Genomic DNA, 27,315 nt, shown 5'->3' with positions numbered 1-27,315 from the left:
CAATTTAATCCTTTTTCATTTCTAGCTTAAAATCTATCAATTTAATCCCTAATACTAAAACTATTCAACATTAACAACATTTAAAATCTTAATAATTGCTAAAATTTCGACATGAGTCGGGTAGCCCTAAATACTAAGATTTCAAAATATAAAAATTACAATAAAAAAACTAAATTAACTAACCAATTAAACGCTTGTGAATCCAAGGCAATGCGTGACTTATTCTTTCTTCTTTTACTTTAATTTTGCATGCCACTTTCTTTTAATTTAATTTAATTTCTATTTCCTTTTATTATACTAATTATTATGATATAATAATACATATATACATTTAACTTAATAGTTAAGATTTCTTATTATTATAATATATTTTTATAACATATGCCGTCGACTATGCATATTTATATAGGTATAATTACTATATTAGCCTTTAATTTAAATTTTAATCTATAATTCAACTTTTAACTCTAATGTGATTTAGTCATTATACCTAATTACTTTTAATTCAAGTAAATTCACTTAATCGAAACCTAATTAACTACACAACTAACTTTGTAAATATTTATTAAAAATATCTACGAATTTGATTTATGGAAACCGAGTCCCAGGAATATACTTTCCGACACCCCTGACTATAGAGTCATTACAAATAGTGTTCTTGAGAAAAATTGACCTCAACATTTTGATTGAAATAGTTAACAATATTAATTATTCAGACTAACTAATGACATTATAAAAGTATATGGACAAATTTATGTCAAAATTAAATTATAAAGATTAAATCTCAAGTTTTACCATCATTAAAGGTCAAAACTAAAATTTGACCATTGTCTTATAATATAAAAAAAAGTGGTGCAAACCTAAAAGAAATGGAAAGCCACGTGTCAATCTTTAAAACTAGTACGATATTCAAGTTGTATATAACCACATAATGTTTTAACCGAATAGTTAATGATATTAATCATTTGGACTAATTAAAACATTATAAAAGTATAGATATCAAATAATGTTAAAAATTAAAGTACATAGATTAAATCTCAAAATTAAGTATATTGGAGGGACCAAATCTGATATTTAACCATTTTTATAAAATGCAAAAACTGAAAAAAAAGGAAAAAAAAGGGCCATGAGCTTGCGGCGTGGCAGAGAAGCAAGGTCCTTTGACCTCATATAAAGGCATATAGATATAGGATATCTTAATTTAAAAAAAAATTTATTAAATACCCAAAACAAACTCTTTTTTTATTACAAATATTTCACGCTCCTTCGAAAATAAATACTTAATTGGTTAACTGCTCGAGATTAACTAATTTTACCTAATAAAGCACACCACAATGAATAATAATATTCCAAACACCACTTTTGATCTAGGTCGAAGTCAGAGAAATTTTTGAAAAGTCGAAATTAAATTATATATTTTTATGATAGTAAAAATATAATTTTATTATTTTAAAAGAACAAGTTAAAAATTTATCATTTTTAGAAGGGTCAAAATGTAATTTTATTATTATTAATTTAAAATTTTATAAATTATAAAGAGGTCCGAATGAAAACTTTTTATTTTAGGGAAATTGGATACCTAATAGACCTGTCCATGTGTTAGGTTGTCCGAAAAATGGGAGAGTTTAGGTAAAAATATAAGTTCGAAAAATAGGTTTGGACAAAAAAATAATACCCGTTTAGAAAACGGGTCAGACCTCAGGTAAGACTTTTTTTGACCAGGCTCGGCCCGACCCAAATTTACAAAAAGAAAAAAATTGTTGTTTTCTTTCTATTTTCTAAGTGTTTTTGTTGTCATTTCACTATTATGTTGCTACTATTTTATTGTTATTATTTAGATATCGTATTATTCTTATTTTATTGCTAATTTTATACTATTTTAGAGTCATTTACTTGTTATGTTGCACATATGTTAAGTGTTATTTAAGTATAAAGATTTTTTAAAATTTATTTTAATTTGTTTAGAAACATTTATTTTAATATTTTAGTGTTTTTAATGTATTATATTTTAAAAAATATATATATAAAAATTTAGTATAATCAAATCGAATTAGATCTAAATTTTAACATTTTTATCCGAATTAAATTTGAGTAAAATTTTAAACCCGTTTTTTGAATCATACCGAATCGAAACTTATTGAACATACCTAAAATTTTGTCAATACCCTACTCAACCCATGTACAAATTTATTACCTACCCCAGCCTGCTCCACCACTGCTTTTGACCATTTTTATTGGGAAAGATGTACGATTTTAGATCCATCTGGATCTTTTAACTTTTAAAATTAAATTAATTGAAGTCAATACCAGCCTACCAGGCTGGTTTGCCAGGTTAGAATGGATTTCAGGGTCTTTTCAGTTAGGTGTACGTAAATATATTACTTATATTTTAGTTTTATGGAATAATTTATATTAAGCATCAATAAAATAGTGGGATATCATCAATTTTAAAGATACATAAATATGATTATACATTTATTCATATATTAAGTTATATATTTTTAATTTTAATTAAATTATTTTAAAATAATTAATTTTTTATAAAAGACAGACACATTGAAACTAATATGCAAGAAAAATGGTGAGCAAAACAATTAAAATTTGAAAATCCTGAAATCAATAATTAAAAATAAAAATTGGTAAAAATCATAAGCAAAAATTGAAATCAACAACTAAAAAGAATTTAAGAAAAACTAAAAAAAAACCTTTAGCAAAAATTGAAAATTGAAAAATTATAACTACCATTGCTGGTGTTATCAAATTTTAATATTTGATTAAAAATTAAATAATGTTAAAATAGAAAAAGAAAAAAATTTGACTACCTAAAATTAAAAGAATTAAAAATGGTTGATGATTAAATTTAAAATAAAAATTAAAAAATTAAAACATTATAAAAACTTTTTTATAAAAGTTTTAATGGATTTAAACTACCTTAAAGTTACAATAAGTTAAAAAGATATCATATATAAATAAGTGTATAATAATACTATTTTATTAATACTTGAAAATTATGTATTTTGTGGATTGAGTCTCTTTTAATAGAATATTTTAAGATAATCTTTAATTTATGTGGTTAATAAAATTTGGAGATTATATATTTTTTCTTTTATTATGTTTATAAAAAAAGTACAATTTTTCTAGAAGCCCTTTTCTATTGGTTGATTTTAAATATTTTGAAAACTAAAATTCAATCCTTTTTTTTTAAAGTATGAAAATTGGTTTAGTTTTTCAATTATGACAAAATGAAAGGAAATTAGTATTACAAATTTTAAACAGAATATAATATGATGGAAAACCTGATATAATAGGAATATGAAGGTGTGAACAATTACAAAATTAATTGTCAAGATCTACTAGTTAATAATTTACTAATGGATAGTATTTAGTATATTAATAGGGTTAAATCTCAAAATTAGACATGAATTCTGGTTTAATGTGGAATTGTATGCATGAACTTTAATTTGGTGCAATTATATACATGAAATTTTGATTGTGGCTCAAATGTATGCAATGAACTTTAGCTTTGATTCAATCATATACATTTAAAGAAACAAATACTTTAATTTGTTTTTATAGTGGATATATATTATTATTTTTATGCAATATATAAATATAAAATGATGTTATATCAATAGTTTGTGAAAATTTGATTAAATTAAAATTCATGTACAAAATTGCACAAAATCAAAATGTAATGGCTCGAATTTTTAGTGGTGTTTAATGGTGATTCGAGATCACCAAATCTGACAAATGAATAGAAAATATTATTAATTTAGTAAGTATAAGTTAAATGTGAAGTTAAAAAAAATTGAAATAGTGAGTAATGTACTAGGAATAGATAATAAAATAATTAAAACCAAAAATGAGGTATCGAGACCTCAAAGATTTTAAACCGAGCCATAAATATTTTTAGAAATATTTATAGAGAGTCATTGAGTTGGTATTTAAGTTTCGTTAGAAAATTTTAACGTTTGGGTGGTCAATTAATTAAAAAGGACTAAATTGAAAATAGTGTAAAATTTGTTAAATTGTGATTAGATAGCTTAAGTGACTAATGAGGAGGGATTTAAAAGGCAATTAGGCCCAAATTATATGGGCTGGACGGTTGGTTAAGAAAAATCAGCAGAATGTAAGTAGAAATAGGGGCAAAATTGGAAACTTAACAAATTAAACATATAAAACAAAGACAAAAGTGAAAAATCTAGAGATCTCTTCACAATTTATCAGCAAAAACGCCATAGGAGGTCTGAAACAAGCTGGTTTTTCATATATTTGAATCATGTAAGTTTAATTCTTGATTAATTCTTGTATTTTTGTGATTTTGATACTTTTACAATTAGGTCCAACTAATTATTTCATTAGTTTTTATTTCATGGCTGATTTTGAAAGTTTATATGAATACATGCTGGAATTATATGATGAATAAACATGGAATTAAAGCTTTAATTTTGTTATATGATGATTTTATTAAGTAATTTTGATAGAAATTGATTTTAGGGACCTAATTGTGGAAAAGTTGGGAATTAAGGTTTGATGTTGCGGTTTTGAATATGAAAGGCTATGTAGTAGTCTAAAATAGTTGGAAAATGTGTTAATTGAGAATAATTAGATCAATTGAGGGGTTAATTGAGTAGGGACCAAATTGTAAAAATTGTAAAGTTTGAGGTAAAAGTGTAATTTCGAAAATTTAAGGGCATAAATTGTGAAATGAATTAGAATTAAATTATATGCTGATGAATGAATAAATTTGTATTTTAGATCGAGATCCCGAAGCAAGCCGAGGAAAAGAAAAAGTAGTTGATTAGTCCCTGAACTTTTACAAATTCTGCAAATCGACCCAGGTAAGTTCATATGGCTGAATTTTAATGATTAAATGTTAATTTCATGAATTATATAATGTATGATGAAATAAATTTATTGTTGAAATGGGAATAAAATAAGAATGCGAAAACCGAATAAATAATCAAATTAAGCGGGACGCCGGATTTGAGTACTTCTGATCAAGAGACAAAGTGATAAGTGGTAGCTTTAGCTACACTTATGTGATCAAGTGAAAAAGTGATAAGTGCTACACTTATCTGATCAAGTGACAAAGTGATAAGTGGTAGCTTTAGCTACACTTATCTGATCAAGTGAAAAAGTGATAAGTGCTATACTTATCTGATCAAGTGACAAAGTGATAAGTGGTAGCTTTAGCTACACTTATCTGATCAAGTGAAAAAGTGATAAGTGTTATACTTATCTGATCAAGTGAAAAAGTGATAAGTGCTATACTTATCTGATCAGGTGACAAAGTGATAAGTGGTAGCTTAGCTACACTTATCTGATTAGGGACAAATGATAAGTGATCATACGTAAGACCATAGTTATACTATGGCAAAGTGAAAGTGAAGTACTCAATTTTCCGTAACCGTTCCTTAATTTTGATCAAGGATGGTAAGTGACAAATGGGTCCAAAGGAATTATGGTAAAAGAATAAGTAGTAGTGAGTTTATACCAAGGAACTCACCAAAGATTGTGGTTGACAGGTAAACTTAGTAATGGTGTATATTGTATAAGTGTACAAATGTTTGGTAAGATTTATGTTTTATGCCTATGAACTTACTAAGCTTTTCTATAAGCTTACTTGTATGTGTTTATTGTTTCTTGTAGATTGACGTATTTATATATTCAGAGGATCGGATCTACATCAGAATCACACTATCCAGATATACTCCGGTAGATTATGTTAAACAACTTTTTGGATTTATATGACATGTATAGGGAATTGAAGTAAAAAGTAATTGAATGAATAACTAAGTATGCAAAGTAACTTTGAATGTGATGGTTGTGTTAGACATTGAAAAATACATGTTTTTAGTTTGAAATGGTTGATTGGTTGAACTTCATTAGTATTCAAGTGAAGTAGTTGAAATACTGAAATTGGTTGTGATTTGAAATTGCAGGGAAGGTTAGGTAATTATAAAGGGGTTATATTGAATTTTTAAAAAAAAATTTCAATGGAATAGTTTTTGGACAGCAGCATTGATGTAACTTTGAAAAATCACTAAAAATGGTGGAAATAGAATTAGAAGTTGAATGAGATATGAAATTAAAGCTGAATGAGTCTACTTTCACATGAAAGAAGTAGAGTAAGCAAAAGAATTATATACTTTTAGATATTTGAATTTTAGTGAAACAGGGCAAGAATGTTTTTGAAGTCCCTGTTCTGACTTTAGAAATTCATTAAAAATTGTACAGAAGGAATTATTTGTTATAATTTATATGTATAGATTCCTCAATGAGTCTATTTTCAGTAGAAATAAGTGGAAGCATCATATGAAGTATGTACAAAGAGATAATTTAATTTTAGTGACAGGAGGTCAAGATAGTCAATCAGTGAAACAGGGGAGACTTTAACTAATAAACTGTACTAATTGGCTGAACCAAAAATTCTAAAAATTTTATGGTAAAAATATATATGAGTCTAGTTTCAGGGAAAATTTACGGATATAAATTTTGAGTTTTTTAGCTTGAGTTAAAATTGATTTAGTGACTGCTGCGCAGGTGGACAGCTTTGTTGTGAATGGTAAAATTAATTTTGAAAGTAAATTTTTATGCTCTAAACTTTTAAGTTAAGTCAAGTAATGCCTCATGCTCGACTCCGGAAACGGTCTCGGGTAAGAGGTGTTACACAAAATTCGTGTATACAATTACATATTAAACCAAAATTCATGTATAGTTTTGAGGTTACCCCTATATTAATGACATATTCTTTTAGTTCTATAAATAGAGTGTTTGAAAGTTCTGTCCCATAGCATGCCAAGAGCCTAAGACCTTCAAACAAGGAAATGTTATTGGAAAATTCTAATAAGTGCATATTGAGGCTAAAAGAATATGTACCATTAGATTAAAAAGTAAGTAATGTGATTTGAACCTTTCAAAAAAAAAAGAGGGTAAATTACACCAACAATCACTCAACTTTAGGGCAGTTGACAAAACAGTCATTTGGGTTTTAATTTAGTCACTCAACTTTCAAAAAATAACAAAAACAGTCACCACTAACCATTTTCCATTATAAACGTAGCAGAGCTACCATTTTCCGTTACAAACTTAACGGAGCTGCCATTTTCCATCCTTCTCCCTTTTCCCCACCATCCCTCCCCCTACTCTGATTCTCTCTCCCTCTCCCCCTTTTTCTCACCATCCCTCCTCCTACTTTGATTCTTCCCGTCTCTTCCACAGTCCCAAAATTGAAAATGTTGCATTAAAGTTGCTCTTTGTTCTGTTCTATTATTATTTTAATAGCAAAACACACACACACACACACACAAAAGAAAAGCTAAAAAGAACAATGTCGCAAAGTAAAGTGACGATGGAGGTTGGAAACGACGGCGTTGCAGTCATCACCATCTCCAATCCTCTTGTTAAGCTTTAGCTATTCCAAGTAAAACTTTTGATTTACCTTTTTTTAATTTCTTTATTTTTTATTTATGATTCTGTGATTTAATATTTTTTTTTTGAATTTTGTAGTAATTGATGGATTGAAGGAGAAATTTGCTGAGGCGACGAGGCAAAACAATGTTAAAGCTATTGTTCTCACTTGTGAGTCTCGAGTTTTTAATAGAATCATCATTTTATTGTATGTTGATTCTTCGAATTTAGCTCGCTAACTTTTTTTTTTGGTTTTTTTTTTGAATTGGTTGATGAAGGCAAGGGATGAAGGTTTTCCAATGGTTTTGAAATCAAAGTTTTCACGAAAGTTCAGAGAACCGGTATGAGTTTATTAGTTAGGCAATTTAATTTGAGTATGAATTTAGTGATTTTTGAGTTAATTACTTAAGTTTAGTGAGGGGTGAAATTTTAGAAAATCTGAGTGTGAATTTAGTTCAGTAATGAAAAAAAACTGACATAAAAAGAAAACAATAACATAACAGAACAAAGAGCAACTTCAACGCACCATTTTTAGTTTTGGGATCGTGGGGGAGAGGGAAAGAATCATAGTAGGAGGAGGGATGGTAGGGAAGAGGGGGGAGAGGGAGAGAGAATCAGAGTAGGTGTAATAGCCTAATTTTCAGTGGTGTCGGAAACAGTGATTCGAGATCACTAAATCCGACCAGTGAGTCTTAAAATTTAACAAATTAATAATTATGGGTCATGTGTGAATTTAGAAAAATTTTTGAATTAGTGAATTTTGTGATTTAAAAAGAATTTAATAGGTAAATTGGGTCTAAAACGAGGTTTTGAGACCTCGAATTCATAGGCTGAGCCATAAATATTTTATAAATATTTATGGAGTGTCATTGAGTTAGTATAAAAGTTTCGTTAGAAAATTTTAACGTTTGGATAGTCAATTAATTAAAAAGGGCTAAATTGAAAACAGTGCAAAATTTGTTAACTTATGATTAAATAGCTTAAGTAACTAACAAGGAGGGATTTAAAAAGTAATTAGGCCTAAAGTATATGGGCTGGACGGTTGGGTAAGAAAAATCAGCAAGAAAGTAAGGAGAAACAAGGGTAAAATTGGAAACTTTGCAAATTAAACATAAAAAAATAAAGACAAAAGTGAAAAGTCTAGAGATCTCTTCATAATTTATCAGCAAAAACACCATAGGAGGTCTGAAACAAGCTGGTTTCTCATATTTTTATACCATGTGAGTTCAATTCTTGTTTTTTCCTTGAAATTTTTATGTTTTGTGACTTTTACAACTAGGTCCAATTATTGAATTCATTAGTTTTTTATTCCATAGGTGATTTTGTAAGTTACCATGAATAAGTTCTGGAATTTTATGATTAATTATTATAGATTTTAAGTTTTAATTTCATTATATTATGATCTTATTAAGTGATTTTACTAGAAAATGATTTTTAGGACCTAATTGTGAAAAAAGTTAGGAATTGGGGTTTTGCACTGAAATTATGAATATCAAAGGCTGATTATTAGTCTAAAATGGTTGGATAAGGTGTTAATTGAGAAAAATTAGATCAATTGAAGGGTTAATTGAGTAGGGACCAAATTGTAAAATTGTAAATTTTAGGGGTAAAGTGTAATTTCGAAAATTGAAAGGCATAAATTGTGAAGTAAATTAGTATTGAATTAGATGCTAATGAATGGAAAAATTTATATTATAGATCGGGAATCCGAAGATAAACGCGGAAAAGAGAAAGTATCGAACTAGTTTCTGAACTTTTACAACTCCTGCAAATTGGCCCAGGTAAGTTCATATGGCTGAATTTTTATGATTAATTGTTAATGTGGAAATGATATAATGTATCAATCTGTATATTGTTGTTGAATTATGATTATGGTAAAAATGAGAATGAAATGAGATTGTTAGTTCAAATTAAGGGATACGCGAGATTGAGTACATACGTTCAGTAACCAGTGATGAATTGGCGGATAAGTCCATGGTGGATCCATGGCAAAGTGTGAAAAGTAGGTATGGTATTTCGATAAGGAAAACCATACTGAGTTGTGAAAAGTAGGTATGGTATTTCGATAAAGAAAACCATACTGAGTTATGAAAAGTAGGTATGGTGTTTCAGTAAAGAAAGCCATACTGAGTTGTGAAAAGTAGGTATGGTATTCCCGTGAAGAAAACCATACCGAGTTATAACAATGTGAAATATTCAAGCAAATCGTGGCAAGACAAGCGATGTACTCAAATCCGTAAGGCGATCCTTAATTTGACAGGTATTTGTAAGTGCAATTGAAGCTAAATGTCGGAATATAAGTTGACATCTGACATCGAGCTCGATTGGATAGATTCACTGTTTGAGATTGTGGTTGGCAGGAAATGTTGAATTTTTATTTGTCTATTAATATTGTTAGTGAAATTGTGGTAAGATTTTATTATGAGCCTATGAACTTACTAAGCTTCCGTAAGCTTACTTGTGTGTGTCTATTGTTTCTTGTAGATTAATATATACATATACGTTCGGAGGATCGGATCTACATCAACGATCACACTATCCAGATTTACTCTGGTAGATTTTGTTACACAACTTTTTGATTTATATGGCATGTATAAGGAGTTGGTCAGTTTGTATGTAATCTTATGATATAACTAATGAGTAGCAAGTAAATATTCGATAATGATTACTTATTGAAATGGCTATATAGGAATGTGTTTTGGTGTTGTGTGTGCTTAAATGATAGTTAATGAAAAGAAATGATAAAGAGTAAAATTTTGCAATGAAATAGTTTTTTACAGCAGCAGTGATGTGATTTTGAAAAATCACCTAGGATAGTGTAAAATGAATTAGAGGTGAATGATATATGGAATTAAAGCTTGTTGAATCTATTTTTATAAAAATAACAATGTAGCAAAAGGAAATATATATTTTAAGATATGTGAATTTTAGTGAGACAGGGTCAGATCTATTTTTGGAGTCCCCTGTTTTGAGTTTAGAAAATCATTAAAAATTGTACAAAAATAGTTTTGAGCTGTATCTTACATTATTAGATTCCTTAAGGAGTCTATTTTCTGTAGAAACAAGTGAGAACATAATATGAAAATCCTAGAATGAGAAATTTTATTTTTAGTAAAAGAGGTTAGAACAATCGAATGGTGAAACATGGGAGACTTTAACTAATAAACTGTACTAATTGGCTGAACCAAAAATTCTAAAAATTTTATGGTAGGAGGATATATGAGTCTAGTTTTAGGGAGAATTTACGGAATTAAATTTTGAATTTTGTAGCTCGAGTTATAATTAATTTAGTAACTGCTGTGCGATTGGACAGATTTGCTGTAAATAGTAAAATTAATTTTCACAGTAAATTTTTATGCTCCGAATTAGTAAGATAAGCTAAGTAATGCCTCGTGCTCGACTCCAGGAAAGGTCTGGGGTAAGGGGTGTTACATTTTTTTGGTATCAGAGCTTAGGTTTAGCTGATTCTCAGAATGAATGTAATGAGTAAAGTGTTCAAAAAGACATGCCATATAAATATGTGATAGTGTGATGTGTATGATCCGATCTGATTTTTGTTATTTTTATAGATTATAAAGATGTCAAATAGACCTGAACGTGCTAAACAGGAAAAAGCTAACGATGAAATCTGAGACCTACGAACAAGGAACAAGCAGTAATGTTCCAATCTCTCTGGTTCAAGAACAAGATCTTAAAAATATGATATATGGAGTGATGAATCAGTGGTTTACCGATGTAATGCAAGGAAGAACTCAAACTCAACAACCTCCTCCCCTCTTGCACCACCTTGCTTTTAGGTTGCTCCTCCACCTCCTTGACAAGCTGAATCTAGTAAGCGTTCTCGATTGAAAAGCTTAGGAAGTTTGGAGTTGAAGAATTTCGAGGTAGATCGGATGATAACCAGTAAAAGGCGAGTATTGACTACAAAAGTCGGTAAGAGTTTTTAAACAAATGGCTTATTCTCGGATGGTTATCGAGATGTGATGTGTCTTTGTTAAAGAAGAAGCATATAATTGGTGGGAAGCGTGGGCGATAGTATCGAACTCAAAAAGCTTACTTGAATTTTTCAGTGAGTTTAAAAAGAAATATCTTGGTAATAGATATCTTGACAAGAGGAATAGAATTTCTTAACTGCGGCGAAATCGAGCAAGCTTTAATTCCATGAATATCTAATTCATTTTGTATACCTTAGTAAATATCTCGAGATGTTGCATTTCTTTTCATTAACTATCATTTCACCACACACAACACCAAAACACATTCCTATAGATTGAAGAAGAAACTTGCTACTCATTGTATTAGATTTACAAAGAAGGGTTAAATGATGAGATTAGAATGATGATTGTTTAACAAAATTTGAGAATTTGTTAGTCTATCGTTGATCGATCCGAAGATGGAAGAAGTATATATATCAAAGAAGCAAGAAAAATAGAAATAAAAATCTTTCTAAGCTTAGTAAGTTCATAGGCTCATTAAAATCTTAATAAGTTCACAACAATATTAATAGTGGCCTAAAATTCAACCTTTCCCGCCAACCACAATCTGAAAAAAGTGAATCTATCCAATTGAGCTCGATGTCAGATGTCAACTTATATTCCGACATTTAGCTTCAATTGCACTTACAAATACCTGTAAAATTAAGGATCGTCTTACGGATTTGAGTACAACATTTGCCCGATCCCATGATTTGCTTGAATATTTCACATTGCTATAACTCGGTATGGTTTTCTTCACGGGAATACCATACCTACTTTTCCCAACTCAGTATGGCTTTCTTCACTGAAACACCATACCTACTTTTCACAACTCAGTATGGTTTTCTTTATCGAAATACCATACCTACTTTTCACAACTCAGTATGGTTTTCCTTATCGAAATATCATACCTACTTTTCACACTTTGCCATGGATCCACCATGGACTTATCCGTCAATTCATCACTGGTTACCGAACGTATGTACTCAATCCCGCATATCCCTTAATTTGAACTAACAATCTCATTTCATTCTCATTTTTACCATAATCATAATTCAACAACAATATACAGATTGATACATTATATCATTTCCACATTAACAATTAATCATAAAAATTCAGCCATATGAACTTACCTGGGCCAATTTGCAGGAGTTGTAAAAGTTCAGAAACTAGTTCGATACTTTCTCTTTTTCGCGTTTATCTTCGGATTCCCGATCTATAATATAAATTTTTCCATTCATTAGCATCTAATTCAATACTAATTTACTTCACAATTTATACCTTTCAATTTTCGAAATTACACTTTACCCCCAAAAATTTACAATTTTACAATTTGGTCCCTACTCAATTAACCCTTCAATTGATCTAATTTTTCTCAATTAACACCTTATCCAACCATTTTAGACTAATAAACAGCCTTTTATATTCATAATTTCGGTACAAAACCCCAATTCCTAACTTTTTCACAATTATGTCCTAAAAACTATTTTCTACTAAAATCACTTAATAAGATCATAATATAATGAAATTAAAACTTAAAAATCTATAATAATTCACCATAAAATTCCAGAACTTATTCATGGTAACTTACAAAATCACCCATGGAATAAAAAACTAATGAATTCAATAATTGGACCTAGTTGTAAATGTCACAAAACATAAAAATTTCAAGGAAAAAGCAAGAATTGAACTCACATGGTATAAAAATATGAGAAACCAGCTTGTTTCAGACCTCCTATGGCGTTTTTGCTGATAAATTATGAAGAGATCTCTAGATTTTTCACTTTTGTCTTTATTTTTTATGTTTAATTTGCAAAGTTTCCAATTTTGCCTTTGTTTCTCCTTACTTTCTTGCTGATTTTTCTTACCCAACCGTCCAGCCCATATACTTTAGGCCTAATTGTCTTTTAAATCCCTCCTTGTTAGTTACTTAAGCTATTTAATCACAAGTTAACAAATTTTACACTATTTTCAATTTAGTCCTTTTTAATTAATTGACTATCCAAACGTTAAAATTTTATAACAAAACTTCTATACTAACTCAATGACACTCCATAAATATTTATAAAAATATTTATGGCTCGGCTTATGAATTCGAGGTCTCAAAACCTCGTTTTAGACCCAATTTACCTATTAAATTCTTTTTAAATCACAAAATTCAATAAATCACAAAATTCACTAATTCAAAAATTCTTCTAAATTCACATTTGACCTATAATTATTAGTTTATTAAATTTTAAGACTCACTGGTCAGATTTAGTGATCTCGAATCACTGTTTTCGACGCCACTGAAAATTAGGCTGTTACAGTAGGGGGAGGGATAGTGGGGAAAAGAGGGAGAGCGATGGGAGAGCAGTGATAGAAGACAGCTCCATTAAGTCTGTAATGGAAAATGGTTAGTGGTGACTATTTTGTTATTTTTCGAAAGTTGAGTGACTGAATTGAAACCTGGGTGACTGTTTTGTCAGCTACCCCAAAGTTGAGTGACTGCTGGTGTAATTTACCCTAAAAAAATTAACTTATAATTCAAACCAACCTACTTTTTCTTAAGTTAGAATTACAATTCATAATCACAAATAGTGCATATGTATGACAATAATAGGAATCAATTAATTCAATACATTATATAATTACAATTAGAATCGAAGTATTAAAAAGTACAAGCGGATGGACTACCTAACAGATTATTAAAATATATTCAGTCTGGACTAAAATAAATTTGGATGCGATTTACATGTAGTGGGACTTAAATCCAAAATAAAATCTAGATTGAGAATTCACACATGCGTAAATACAAACAATGCTTTACTAAAAGTACAAACGGATAGACTAACTAATTACCTAAATGATTGGAATACATTCTATAAAATCTAGATTGAGAACTCATATATAAGTAAATACATATAATAACACTCAAATTTGGATATGCAAAAGTCCAACAATATCAATGCTTCACTAAATAACCGCTTTCTTGGTTAACTCAATAAAATTTAGTTACTTTATAAGAGATAATAATTTTGTTAAAGAAAATAATAAATTTTAAGAAGTTAGTTAAACATTACAAAGGTATAAAACTTCAGTAACTTTGTAAAAATTTGGTAAATTTGTTTACAAAGTAAACATTAGTAATGTTGTAAATTTTCAATAATTTTATGATAGGTTTAGTAGTTTTATAAGAGATTTAATAATTTTGTAAGAAATTCAATTATTTACAAAGTTGTAAGAAGCTAGATAAACATTACAAAGATGTAAATTTTTCAGTAATTTGGTAAGAGATTCAATAATTTACAAAATTATAAGAAATTAAGTAAGTATTAGTAATTTTATAAGAAATTCAAAATTTTGTAAGAGATTCAAAATTTACAATGTTATAACAAACTAGGTAAACATTAGTAATTTTGAAAGAAATTCAGTAATTTTGTAAGTGATTCAATAATTTTAAGATGTGCAGTAATTTGTAAGGATTCCAATAATATTTATAGTAAGGAATTCAATAATTTACTAAAAACATTACAATGCTATAAGATATTTAGTGATTTACAAGGTAAGCATTACAAATTTGTAAGAAATTTAATAATTTTGTAAGAGATTGAGAATTCAATAATAATTTTAGTAATTTATGTTGTAAGAAATTCAATAATTTACTAAAACTTTACGATGTTATATAAATTCAACAATGTTTTGACATGTTTCATGCAAAAATGAAAGTAAGGATCGACATAAAGGTAAGTTGTACAAAAACTATCACAGTAGATGATCGAGTCGCAACAAATGACAGGATCTCAAAAAGAGAGACTATTAAAAGTTCACATGAGAGATTATTGGTCCAATACAGCTCGGTAACAATGGAAGCAACGAAGTTGGTATTCCGTTTTAGTGGAGGGATGAACCATGACTATCTGCTTCTTTGGAACTACATGAGATTAGAGTACGGCCAATATAGGTCATATAAGGATCGATGAATGTGTGGTCAACTTTGTTATCTACCTAGTCAACCTCGAAAAAGGCATGAATTGTTAGTACAAGTGATTCATCAATTGTGGTCTTTTTATCCCATAAAAATTCATTACGCAACTATTAAAGGATTCCTCAACTACTTCCATGCACTTTCTTTTTCTTTTTTCTCACAAGTGATGGTGATTGGCGGGAACATTAATGAACGCAAATTTTTACGTCCCTGCTCAACGGGTGGGTCTTGCAGTCAAGCTCCCTTTGTCTTTGCATTGGAGGGTCAATCTCCGTCTGGCCCGAGGAAACCTTTGCATGCCTTTGTTACCTTTTGGGAGGCCTACCCCCATAGAAACTGTCTACCTGAGACAGTCCCTTGGTCCATAGGTCTTTGACACAAGGTTAGAATTCTAGCTCTTCCAGAGTGGTATCCCACTGATGGCTTGGGGCCCCCGAAAGGAGGCCTTCTTCGCCTTCCACCTAAGCTGCCCAGGAAAAGCCCAAAGCCAATCCCAAGGAACAGTGAAGCTTCATAAGGTCTTAATGTCCAGGTACGAGTAGTCCACATCTTCACATACATGTCTATTTCACTGAGCCTCTCTCCGAGACAGTGCCCAGATCGTTACGCCTTTTGTGCGGGTCAGAACTTACTTGACAAGAAATTTTGCTACCTTAGGACCGTTATAGTTACGGCCGCCGTTCACCGGGGCTTCGGTCGCCGACTCCTCTGCCATCAAGTCACCAACTTTCTTGACCTTCCGGCACTGGGTAGGTGTCAACCCCCATACATGGTCTTTACGACTTTACAGAGATATTTAAATTTTGTGATTATTTCTTTTAATAATGTCATTTTTAAAATTTAAATTTATGTACTTTTTCAAAAATATAATTTTTTTACGATTGTATTCAACCATTTACTGGTACTGCATGAGTAAATTAGTATAGATTGGACTTTTACTTTTCTTATAGAAATATCTATTATTAGTCAATAAAATACAATTTAATTAGCATCTTCCCATTCAAATGGATCTTCATAATTTAAATTTGAAATTAATTACTTTTGGTTCTGGCTCCATATTCTATTTATCTTTTAAGTTTGTTATTTACTCACAAAATTCTTTTCTCAAATAAAACAAATTAATTTGATCCAATTGCGCAAAATAGATGATATTCTAAATAAATATAAAAAAATGAGCAAATTTCATTAAAACTTATGATTTCACTAAATTGAACTTTGTACTCTTGATATGACAAAATTGCACATTGGCTAATTTCTATCCACAAAAACTTCACTGGATGAAAAATAACAATTTTAAGGTTAATTTTAAGTAATAATTAACGAAGTAGAAAAAGCTTCTTAATTTTGACTTTGATTTTTATATAATTTTATTTCTTTTTCTTGGAAAAGGTTAACTCATAGTCCATGAGTTCCTTTTGACTCGAATAAATCTGCACCCTTCATTTTTTAAAATATATATTTTTAAATTCTTTAAATATATAAATTTATGATTTTGGTTTAAGATTTAGAGGTTTACAACATAAGATTTAAAACTTAATAATAAAATATGTAACTTATAAGTGAAAAACACGTGTAAATTGAAGAAATATGTAGTTTTTTTATAAAATTTAAGAAATTATGTTTTTTTTAATTTATTAGTATATGCCATTTTTGGATAGAGAAAGTGAACACGTCAGCTAAAAACGCGCACTATAGAATGTGTTTTCACTAAAAAATAGTAATTTATTTCTTTTGGTTAGATGGTTCAATGTTAGTATTTTTGTCTTTGAGTTCCGGGTTCGATCCCTCTCCTACTCACATTGTATTTTTTATTTCATGTTGTTTCAAGTTTTTTTTAATTAATATTTTTAACATGTTTGTTTTTTTGGTTAGATAGTTAGATAATTGTGATTTCATCTTTTAAGTCTCAAGTTCAATTCCTTTTATAAGCTTTTAATATATATTTTTATTTCATGTTGTTTCAAACTGTTTTTTAATTAATGTTTATAATTAATAAATATATTATTTTCAAGTTATTTTATTTTATTTTAATTAATAACTCTTTTATTTATAAAATCAAATAACAAATATGTAATTATTTTTAAAAACATCATCAAATTCTTATATATATTTTATATATAATATTCATATGTCAAAATTTTAATTTCTCCGCATATATTATGGGTATGGTGATTTCTAATATAGATGAAAAATAAATATTACACATATAAAAATAATGATATTTGCAATAATTATTTGATTTTACAAATAAAATGGTTATTAATTAAAATGATGAATTAAAAATAATAAAAATATATTTATTAATTATAAACATTAATTAAAAATAAAAAAGTTTAAAACAATGTGAAATAAAAAACATATTAAAATGTTTGTAAGAAGAATTGAATCTAAGATTCAAAGATGAAATCACAATTATCTAACCATCGACAAAAAAAACTAATGTATTAAAAATATTAATTAAAAATAAAAAACTTAAAACAATATGAAATAAAAAATACAAATGTGAGTAGAAGAGAAATTGAATCCATAACTCAAAGTTAGACAAAAATACTAACATTTAACCATCTAATCAAAAGAACTATATTGTTAAATTTCAATGAAAAAAACGCGTTTTCAACTAATGTGACTAAAAGTACACTCTGTAAAATGCGTTTTCACTTTTACTACTCGAAAAACACCCTCTTCAATAATGAAAAAATATCACCATTATCTTAAACAAAATAGAAAAAAAGGAAAGAAAAAATGCCTGTGGGTCTTCTTTTCTTTTTGGTGAAGAATGCATGTGGGTTATTAAGACTTACGGACTGTGAGCATAATGTTGTCCTTTTTATTTTATAAAAACATTAATTAATATTTGAATTTTAATTGAATAATTTGTTTTTTATAATGTTGACTAGAAATTTCAAAGTCATTGACGTCCAATCGCTGGGCCGACATGTGTTCACACACTGTAAACTACCCTTTTTTTTTCTTCTCCCATGAAGTCGATAAGAAAAATTTAAGGTTGGGCATAATGTGAAAGCTAAGCCTAACATTATATAGTTTAGATAGGAATATTAATTTAATCAAATTTATTATATAAGCTATTGTATTTTTATTTATACTCATACTATCCAAATATATTATTAGTTTAATGAAAATATTAATCAGATTAAATCGATCGAGTCTTTGCTCGATTGGTAAGGAAAACGTGAGCTTAAACGCGTTAAAACATATTTATTCTCTTATTTAAGGATTGAGAGAAATTAAGATAGTTTTAGACATTATATAAATAATAATAATCAGATTAATATTTATATGAAATATAGATTCAATTTTATCTTATGGTATTTCTAGACATGTTTTGGATGCAAAAATTATCATTTTAAAAATAATTTTAACACATTTTTGTATAAATATAGATTTAGTCTTCGAATTATGCAAACTCAATCAATTTGGCCTTCCTTTTTCTATGTATGTCAACTTCAACCTTGTATTATTGCTTTTGTTGTTATATTAAAATCGACTAAGAAAAGTCGAGAAACTAAAATTGATCGAAATTAAAGTGTTTGGATAGTTTGTGAAGTACAAATTACAAAACCATGGTTACTCAAACATAATACTATTTTTATTTTGTATGATGTTAAAATAAATATTTTATATTAAAAATAACAAAAGAATATTTTAAAAGTTTTATATAATTTAAATATATATAAGTTATTGATTATTTTATTTATTTGGAAATTTATTTTAGAAATATTTTAAAAATAATTTAAAATTTACCAAATAATAATCAAAAAGCATAAATTCATTCGAGTAAATAATAACATAATGGCGAGTTCGGTTCAATAACATATTCTTTTAACGAAATTGTTGATCGAATATTTGCATGTTATCTATGTATGTTAAACTTCGTTCGAATGAAAAATGATTAAAATAATTTAATTTACTTGGAGAATTGCATTTTATTTATACTTATATTTTATTTAACACATAATAAATTCCAATGATAATAATTTTGTCACTTCTTTTCTGCCACAGGATGCAATATTTATCAATTAAGGTTTTAATTGATTGCAATAAAAACCATATGAAGTACTAATATTAAAATTTAGAGAAGTATCAAGGATTAATTCTAAATTTTGTCCTTCAATTTTTTTAAAATGACCATGACATTAATAAATTACAACTTAAAAGTCAATTTCATCATCATTCTTCTAATTTTTTTATGCATCTTATTTTCTTGTTTAATATTTGATTACAAAACATTTATGGAAAAGTCATTCTTACAAAATAAATAATTAAATTAAATTTATGACAATTCAAAAGGTTAGGTTTCAGTTGAAAAGACAAAAAGAAAAAAGTTTAAGGAGGATAGAATTGTAATTTGATTAATTTTTATTTTTGAGAATTGATTAAAAATATTGTTAACATGTACTTCAAAAGGATTATTTTAAGGTTAGTTATGAGATTATAATATCACCCAATATTGTTACAAATGATGAATATGTTAATTCTAAATAGTATATTTTTGGTGAATTATAAGAGGAGAACAAAGCTCGAACAGCAATGCGATTAGCGCGACTTAAATCCAGATCATACCTAGAGCGTTGCTCTAAATGCTATATTAATGGATCTTGGCAATGTGTTAAAATTAAGTATAGAAAAAAATATTGAAAAATTAAGTATTATAATTTAAGTTATAAAATATTTTTGATATATTATTTAAAATTAAATAGTGAATATAATTAGATTATTTGATAAATGATAATATAATCTTAAATGAAATGAAATAAAATAAAATAAAAATAATTAAATTTACTCTCTATTAAGTGATAAGTAGGTTATAATCTATTTATAATTTTTACAAAAATTCTATCTAGTAATTTTATTTTAGGTTATCAAACGTGTTTAAAAATTAATTTATTAAAATATTAATTTTCAATTGATTAATATTTTAACATTTTATCCAACTGGGTCTTAGTATTTTTATTTTGTTAAAAGGAGATATCGACCCCTAATGTAAAATCAATCTATTTTGTCAGGCCCCAATAAAAAAAAAAAAGGGGGTAATTGTTGGACCAAAGATATATTCATAGGTATTACTCGGTCAAGAGACTCTTTCATTACCTTCATAGTCTTTACTAGCCCAACCTCTTTGCACTATTCATGATGTACATTGCTTGCTAACTTAAGCATCAAATAATGACCCCTAAGTTCACATTCATCTTCCAAGAATTTGAAAGGTTTCGAACCATTTCACCTTCTCAACACTAACAAAGTTTTGATTTTGACTTGGTTCCAACTCTGATAATCGAAATATTATTGAAACAAATAACTTGGTTTACAACTGATTAGAGGCATAGCTAGGAGGGCTGGCAGGGGCTTCGGCCCCCTAAAATAAATTTTTTTTTATTTAGGCCTTTTAAAAAAAATAAAAATTTAAAATTTGTCAAGATAAAATTACACTTTGTACCTTAGAAATGATAAAAAATTGATTTAATACTTTAAAAATTATAAATATATAGGCTATTAAAATAGTGAAATTATATTTTACCATCGTAAAATTACAATTTAATTTCGACCCCTTAAAAAAATTCTGACTTCACTTAATATCAAACCAAAATTGTTACAAATCATAATATTAAATATTAAATCTTAATTTTAATCATAATAAATGGACCAAAACTGAAATTTACCACTTTCCTATAATGCAAAAGAAAGAAAAAAGAAAAAAGATGGGGGATAGTGATTAGTGAAAACTTGTTTATAGATTATAGACAGATATTTATGATACGTCAAGAAATATATCATTAATTATAGATACCTTATATTATTAGTATTAGTGAAATTTTGTATAATGTACTCAAATCATTCAAAAACGTATTCATATATAAAATAACAAATCATCTTTACAAGCAAGTCTTATCAAAGGAGAGATAAGGCGGATTTGACTTTTCAAAATCAGAATTTCTCGGATACGAAAAAGATTTTCACATGGAGATAGTAACTTACTTTTCTTAAATTTTTTTATTTTTACAAATCATATAAAATAGCGTCATAAATCATGAGAATTGATTGTTTCCAAGAAGTTTCAGGGACGAAATTGGGTTTTTCTGTAAAACTTTTGGGGTTGTCTCAGAATTTTGCGCTTGTACTTATATCATATGCCTCGTCCAATTTTATTCATTAATGCCAACTTGAGAAATGGACCAGGATTGACTGCAAAAACTATATTGTTTAGTTTATTACATGATGCTAAGCTTGTCTAAATCATTGGTGTAGCTTTTGCAAGAGTATCTAAGGTGAGTTTCCTTTCTGGGTTTTGTTTGGTGTCCAAGAAAATCTGGGTTATGCTTATGCTTCTTACAATCATTTATCCTAAAAAAATGTCATTTTAAGAGTTTAATCTCTTCATCTTTGGTTGGTTTACTTGATTATGCTAAAAAAAGTAGCTTACTTGGCAAAATTCTGATGCTTGGTCTTCGAGGGTGTTTGTTTTTGTTTTCCTTTCTTGGATTCTTTGTTACTCAAAAAGCAGAAATTCGAGATTCAATTTTTCTGTATGTTCTTAACAAAACACAAAAAATATGAATGTTGGTTTTCTTTTTTTTTTGTTATTTTGGGCTAATGTTATAGTGTTTTTAGCTTTGATTTCTAGTGAAAAGGACTTTTACAAGTTCTTCAAGTTTGTGTAATGGAAGATTTTACAATGGTTAGCCATCTTTTTTATGCCTTTTCAAAATATGTTTTTATTTGTAGTTATAATGATTTTAGATCAGGTTATAATTTCTTGTTAGCTCAAAATTTGACCTGTTTTTGGATTTTGATCTCACAGGGGGGCTTTCCTGGAGTCTCTTTTAGGTCTTATATACCTTTCAACTTTCAAGCAAATTTGGTATGTTTCTAAAATAATTCAATTAGTGATTTTGTTAATGTAATTGTGCTCAAAATCCTCTTTAGATTCGCCTGAACCGATTTTCGAGTAGGAATTTTTATCGGTTTATTCGTTGAGTTATTCAGGATTTCTTTTGAGTTCCTTTTGTTTGAACTTAAATTAACACCTTTACTATTTGATCCTTCATTCAGTTCCATCATATTTTCTTTCATATACTAATGATGTACACATTTGTAATACTATCTTGAAATTGTTCAATGATCATATTATTGTGAAGAACTCTTACAAGTCTTGTATCGAACTTTTCACCCGTCACCAAAGTCTTGCTAATGTTGTACTCTTGCTATTGTCTTTGTTTACGAGTTCTTTAAGAGGTAGTTTTTCCTTTTTATTGCTTAAGATACTTAAAATGTCGTATCGCATGCATAAATTGTCTTCCCCGATGCTTCTACGAGTGTAATCTACGGAAAAAAGTTATATTTGATCTTAACACAGAGCTTATATTAAAAGGATGTTGATCATCATCATACATTACTCGCAGAGATAGATTGACCTTTTTATTTATTGTTTTTCTTTTCCTATAGGAATGGTATAACAGTTATTTAGTATATGATAAGGCGATTCTATACTCTTTATAATGGACATAGAGGATGATGACTCTTGTTTGGTGCTTTACAGTGGCTCGGTAGAGTTCCCATTTGTGTTTAGGCATTCAGGCTGAACAGCAGCTGGTGATGACTTGTTGCTCGTTCTTATTTTCACGAAGGAAGACAGCTTGCTCAGCGGAACATACAGCAGAAATTGATGATGGTATACTGCTAAACTTTTTTAATGTCTTGACTATAAAATCCGGCTTGGCTGAGGATACTGAATTCACTGAAGTTTAAGTGAATTCGACATATTAGGTTTTGACTTCTTTTAGAATTATTGTGCCCCGAGCAAGATGAAACCCGCCTCCCGTCCCGGAAAATGCTTCCAAGTTCCTTCCATGTGTATTATTTGCTTGCAAATGTTCCTAATTCATACACATTTTACAGAGGTTTCAGGTATTCAGAACACTAAACTCTTTCCTTACAAGGAGCTGAAAATGGCAACTGGAAATTTTCATTACTCCAATAAAATCGGAGAGGGAGGTTTCGGTGTTGTCTACAAGGTGATTGCAAAGTTCGTTTTTTTTTCCTTTTTTTTTTTTTTCAAACGAAGGCTTTTTAATAAATTCTTAAATAAACTAAGCCTGTTTTATTATTTTAACATCCAATGCTAACTTCTTAGCAATCGTTTTTGTTTGAATAGGGAACTTTTAGAGATGGTACTGTGGCTGCTATAAAAGTTCTGTCAGCAGACTCAAGGCAAGGGGTGCGAGAATTCTTGACTGAAATAAATGTGATCGCTGACATAGAGCACGAAAATCTGGTTAAGCTGCATGGTTGTTGCGTGGAAGGAAACCACAGAATTTTGGTATATGGCTATCTCGAGAATAACAGCCTTGCACAAACTCTTCTCGGTAATTTCTTCTATTCCGGATTTGTCTTTGTTAGCTGCTCGAACAATAGTAAGCTAAGGCATTTTTTTTCTCGTTTTAGGTGGAAGCGATAGCAGTATGCAGTTCAGCTGGTCTATGAGGCGTAACATTTGCCTCGGTGTTGCGAAGGGGCTTGCTTTTCTTCACGAGGAAGTTCGACCTTATATTGTTCACAGGGACATCAAAGCCAGCAATATCCTCCTTGATAAAAACCTCATGCCCAAAATTTCAGATTTTGGTCTGGCTAAGCTTTTCCCTGACAACTTGACTCATATTAGTACACGTGTTGCCGGAACAACGTATGTTCTTAAATTGCTGTATATGCTTGTCTATTCTATCTCTCATGCTTAGATTTGAGTTAGAGTAACATAGATTAGATGCATAAGTACCTTTAATCTAGGACTTCCATTCAGCATTATTAATTTGGTTTTATCTTTTTTGTGGTTTATATAGAGGTTATCTAGCACCCGAGTATGCAATACGAGGTCAGCTAACGAAAAAAGCCGATATTTACAGTTTTGGTGTTTTGCTATTGGAGATTGTGAGTGGTAGATGCAACACGAATAGGAGATTACCTGTGTCAGATCAATATCTACTCGAAAGGGTATGAATTTCCCATATGTTCTCATCGTTGTAGCCTTCCTTGCTAGTGTCATTCGAGTCTTAATATATTGTCTGCGTTACACATAGCTCGAGTAGTCTTTAAATGCAGAAACATATGAATTTCTCACTTTGAGCTTTCGTATTCAATCTCCATTGATCTTACAGTTTTTGGCTTAAACAAACATTGAAACATTTGTGTGTGGTTAAATTGTGTAATGTGGAAGTGTCTCCTTATGTTACTCTGCTTCATTTTCCTTGAAGTATCCGAGACCATTGCCTATGTCTGACACATATGCGGACACAAGTACCTGGTATGATCATTCAAATATGGAAAAACTTGTGAAACCCATATCCAACACTTGCCTCATTAACCCAAATGTGTGTTGTGTTTTTGTGAATTTTGAGCTTCGTAGGTTTGAATTCAGTTTCTTGGTTGCTAAGTCGATTTATAACTGCAGGCATGGGACTTGCATGACCAAAAACAACTTGCGGAATTAGTCGATCTGTCAATGGGTGGAGACTATAACAAGGAAGAAGCTCAGAAGTTCCTAAAGATCAGCTTACTTTGCACCCAAGACATGCCAAAGCAAAGACCATCCATGTCCAAAGTGGTGAAGATGCTAGCCGGTGAGGAACCAGTGGATGAACAGAATATATCAAGACCTCGCCTACTTTCAGAATTCATGAATTTAAGAGCTCACAAAGAGAAGGCCGACCTGACTTCAGAAGGCACAAGCAAAGAAGGGATTTTATATTCATCAACAGAAAATGTTACCATGTCGTTCGCTACAATGACATTCAACTCGATATACGATCGAAGCAATTAGGTTTGGCGTGATTAATCTTTTGGTATTCTTTGGCTAATGTTCTGATTTTTTTTTTCTTGTTAGCTTTTTTTCTTAGTAAAAGCCCAGGCCTCCGGAAATCATTGGCCAAAGCATACCTTGTTCGCCCTTTCGGTTTCTTCGATTAGCAATGCTGGAAATTTATGTAAATTGTAATCAATTGAACCCTAAAATTTTGATTTTTTTTTTGTGAACTCGCTTAAGTTAGAAGGAGTAAGAGTAAGAAAAATGTACTGCAAAGCCTGATTGCATTGCTATACTTGGTTACTTCATGTGAATAAAAATGCTTTGGTAAATTTTTCATCTTTTACTATTTTGACTCATCTTATACAAATATTGATCAATGTTTTTTCATGTCTTGTGCGTCAAATATAAATATTTAATACGAATATCTTAAAGAAAATGAAAACAAAATAATATTCCTATAAATGAATCACCCTCATCATTTGAATTCATCAGGAGTTGGGGTGGGTGTTTTGGGTGGCAATGTAGGGGGTGCTGGTGGGCATGGTTCTGGACTTGGTGGTCCATATGGTGGACCAGGTTCAACTCGATATGGTAGGTTGAGTGGTGCTGGTGTAGGTAGTGGGTTGACTGGTGCTGGTGCTGCATAGGTTGCCGCCGAGTTCTGTCAGGATGCCATCTGATGGGGTATCCGGAGAGAACTCATTATAGCATGTATTCTTCAGCTGCTTTTCTTGGTCAGCATCACCAAGGGGCTGGGGCATCCCCTTTAGCAAGAGTTCCACCCGGTGGAATGTGTTTATGCTTGCTTGTGTGCTTTATTGTTGATATTGTTCTTTGTCTGATTGCTTGAAACTTATTCTTCTTTTCAATCTTCGATTGTTCCATCTGATGTTATTTATAGCATTCGTGTTACAACTGTTGCTCTACCTGGCATTATTATGTGTTAAAGTAGTTGCGTTGGCAGGAGTTTTACCAGTATTCTTCTGATACAATGTTCCTTTGTTCACAGTGGAGGTATTTCCGGTTTCCTTAATGTGTATAAACTTGGTGGATGCCTACATAAGATAGGATTTTTTGAGTAGTTTCGTGCAAAATAATACAATGTATAGGAGCAGCAACTATTTCGTTTAGTGTGCCCGTGATTGGTCGGTTGCTTCTTGATGTGGTGGTGCTAGTTGTTGAGTGTTGATTTTCATAATGCCCAAATGAGCCCTTGCTGTGATCTCTTACCGTTTCATTGGCAACACATGAAACGAGTAGCTTTGCCCGTCTTTGGTGACTGTCTTTGTTAGTAGATAATTGTCGTGCAAGGTGGAATAACGGATCGTACGGTCTGCATGCATTGTAACTTAGGTGCCTGCCTTGATAGGTTCAACGTGTGACATGCTCGGTCGCCAATTTCGACATCTGCACCTGTCCAAGTCCTTTTGGCAGAACCCCTCCAAAAGAAGGTTCTTGTTGCAAATGATGGTTTTAATTTATTGTTTAGAAACCCTTTTACAATTCGATTCTTTTGTTAATCTTAAATGTCTTCTCTTAGATGTTAAATGGAATATATATATACACACACATATAAAATATTGGTGGGTAGGAAAGTTGAAAGTGTGACATGTTTGTGATGGTGGTGGGTGGAATAGATGCTCTGTTTTTAAGCTTAACTTTTAATGGTATCTTCTCTTTTTCTTTTTGGACAATTGATGTGGAGCACTGAGAGAGGGAGGTAAAAGCAGCACCAGAGATAGAAGATGGAATCTGGTGGAGCAGTGAAAATTAAGCCAAAGATGTATTGTGCAAATGATTCAGTATAAATAACTCTGCTAAAACATTATTGTATAATACCAAAAAGACATTAAGTTTTTTTGATAATCGAGGGAGGAGAATGTAGTTATTTGGGATCGAACCCAAACTCTCATGTCTATAACATAAATGTTTTTGTTGATAAGTGATAAATTAAAGGGATAAATATCAAAATTATATACAAATTTTGGTTTAATGTACAATTATATACATGAATTTTTTATTTGATTCAATTCTTATAAATTATTAACACTATTGTTGATATTACATCATTTTATATTTGTATATTGCATCCGAAATCATTAGATTAATTCCACATAAAAATAAATTAATGTATTTATTTCTTT

General features: G+C 29.7%; 1 protein-coding gene and 2 long non-coding RNA genes across 4 annotated transcripts; all 3 read left to right on the top strand.

Annotated features, from left to right (window-relative positions):
• The first annotated feature begins 4,245 nt into the window (after window positions 1-4,245).
• Window positions 4,246-7,397, top strand: LOC128034932 (uncharacterized). Its single transcript, XR_008191259.1, has 3 exons — window positions 4,246-4,281; window positions 4,759-4,841; window positions 5,653-7,397. It is a non-coding gene; the product is annotated as an uncharacterized LOC128034932 (long non-coding RNA).
• Window positions 7,398-7,406: 9 nt separating this feature from the next.
• On the top strand, window positions 7,407-9,356 carry LOC128034931 (uncharacterized). The gene is made up of 3 exons (XR_008191258.1): window positions 7,407-7,584; window positions 7,692-7,754; window positions 9,112-9,356. It is a non-coding gene; the product is annotated as an uncharacterized LOC128034931 (long non-coding RNA).
• Window positions 9,357-21,481: 12,125 nt separating this feature from the next.
• LOC105761305 (cold-responsive protein kinase 1) lies at window positions 21,482-25,514 on the top strand. Of its 2 annotated transcripts, XM_012579085.2 has the most exons (9): window positions 21,482-21,641; window positions 21,985-22,051; window positions 22,175-22,234; window positions 22,913-23,044; window positions 23,272-23,387; window positions 23,528-23,738; window positions 23,818-24,055; window positions 24,210-24,360; window positions 24,818-25,514. In XM_012579085.2, the coding sequence occupies exons 4-9, from the start codon at window positions 22,969-22,971 to the stop codon at window positions 25,184-25,186; spliced, it is 1,161 nt and encodes a 386-aa protein (XP_012434539.1). In that variant the 5' UTR covers window positions 21,482-21,641; window positions 21,985-22,051; window positions 22,175-22,234; window positions 22,913-22,968; the 3' UTR covers window positions 25,187-25,514. The 2 variants fall into 2 exon arrangements, with proteins under 2 accessions (XP_012434539.1, XP_012434537.1); XM_012579083.2 differs by lacking the exon at window positions 21,985-22,051.
• Window positions 25,515-27,315: the final 1,801 nt, after the last annotated feature.

The sequence above is a fragment of the Gossypium raimondii genome, chromosome 11 (assembly GCF_025698545.1).
Source record: "Gossypium raimondii isolate GPD5lz chromosome 11, ASM2569854v1, whole genome shotgun sequence".
NCBI lineage: Eukaryota > Viridiplantae > Streptophyta > Magnoliopsida > Malvales > Malvaceae > Gossypium > Gossypium raimondii.
Note: the sequence above shows the minus strand (reverse complement) of the source record. Positions and strands in the feature narration are given on the sequence as shown.

Bases quoted from the DNA above. Each gene is read 5' to 3' on its own strand.
- LOC105761305 (XM_012579083.2), top strand. From the start codon at position 22,969: ATGACTTGTTGCTCGTTCTTATTTTCACGAAGGAAGACAGCTTGCTCA. The intron at 23,739-23,817 runs GTAATTTCTTCT...TTCTCGTTTTAG, and splicing joins CCTTGCACAAACTCTTCTCG to GTGGAAGCGATAGCAGTATG. The intron at 24,361-24,817 runs GTATGAATTTCC...TTATAACTGCAG, and splicing joins ATCAATATCTACTCGAAAGG to GCATGGGACTTGCATGACCA.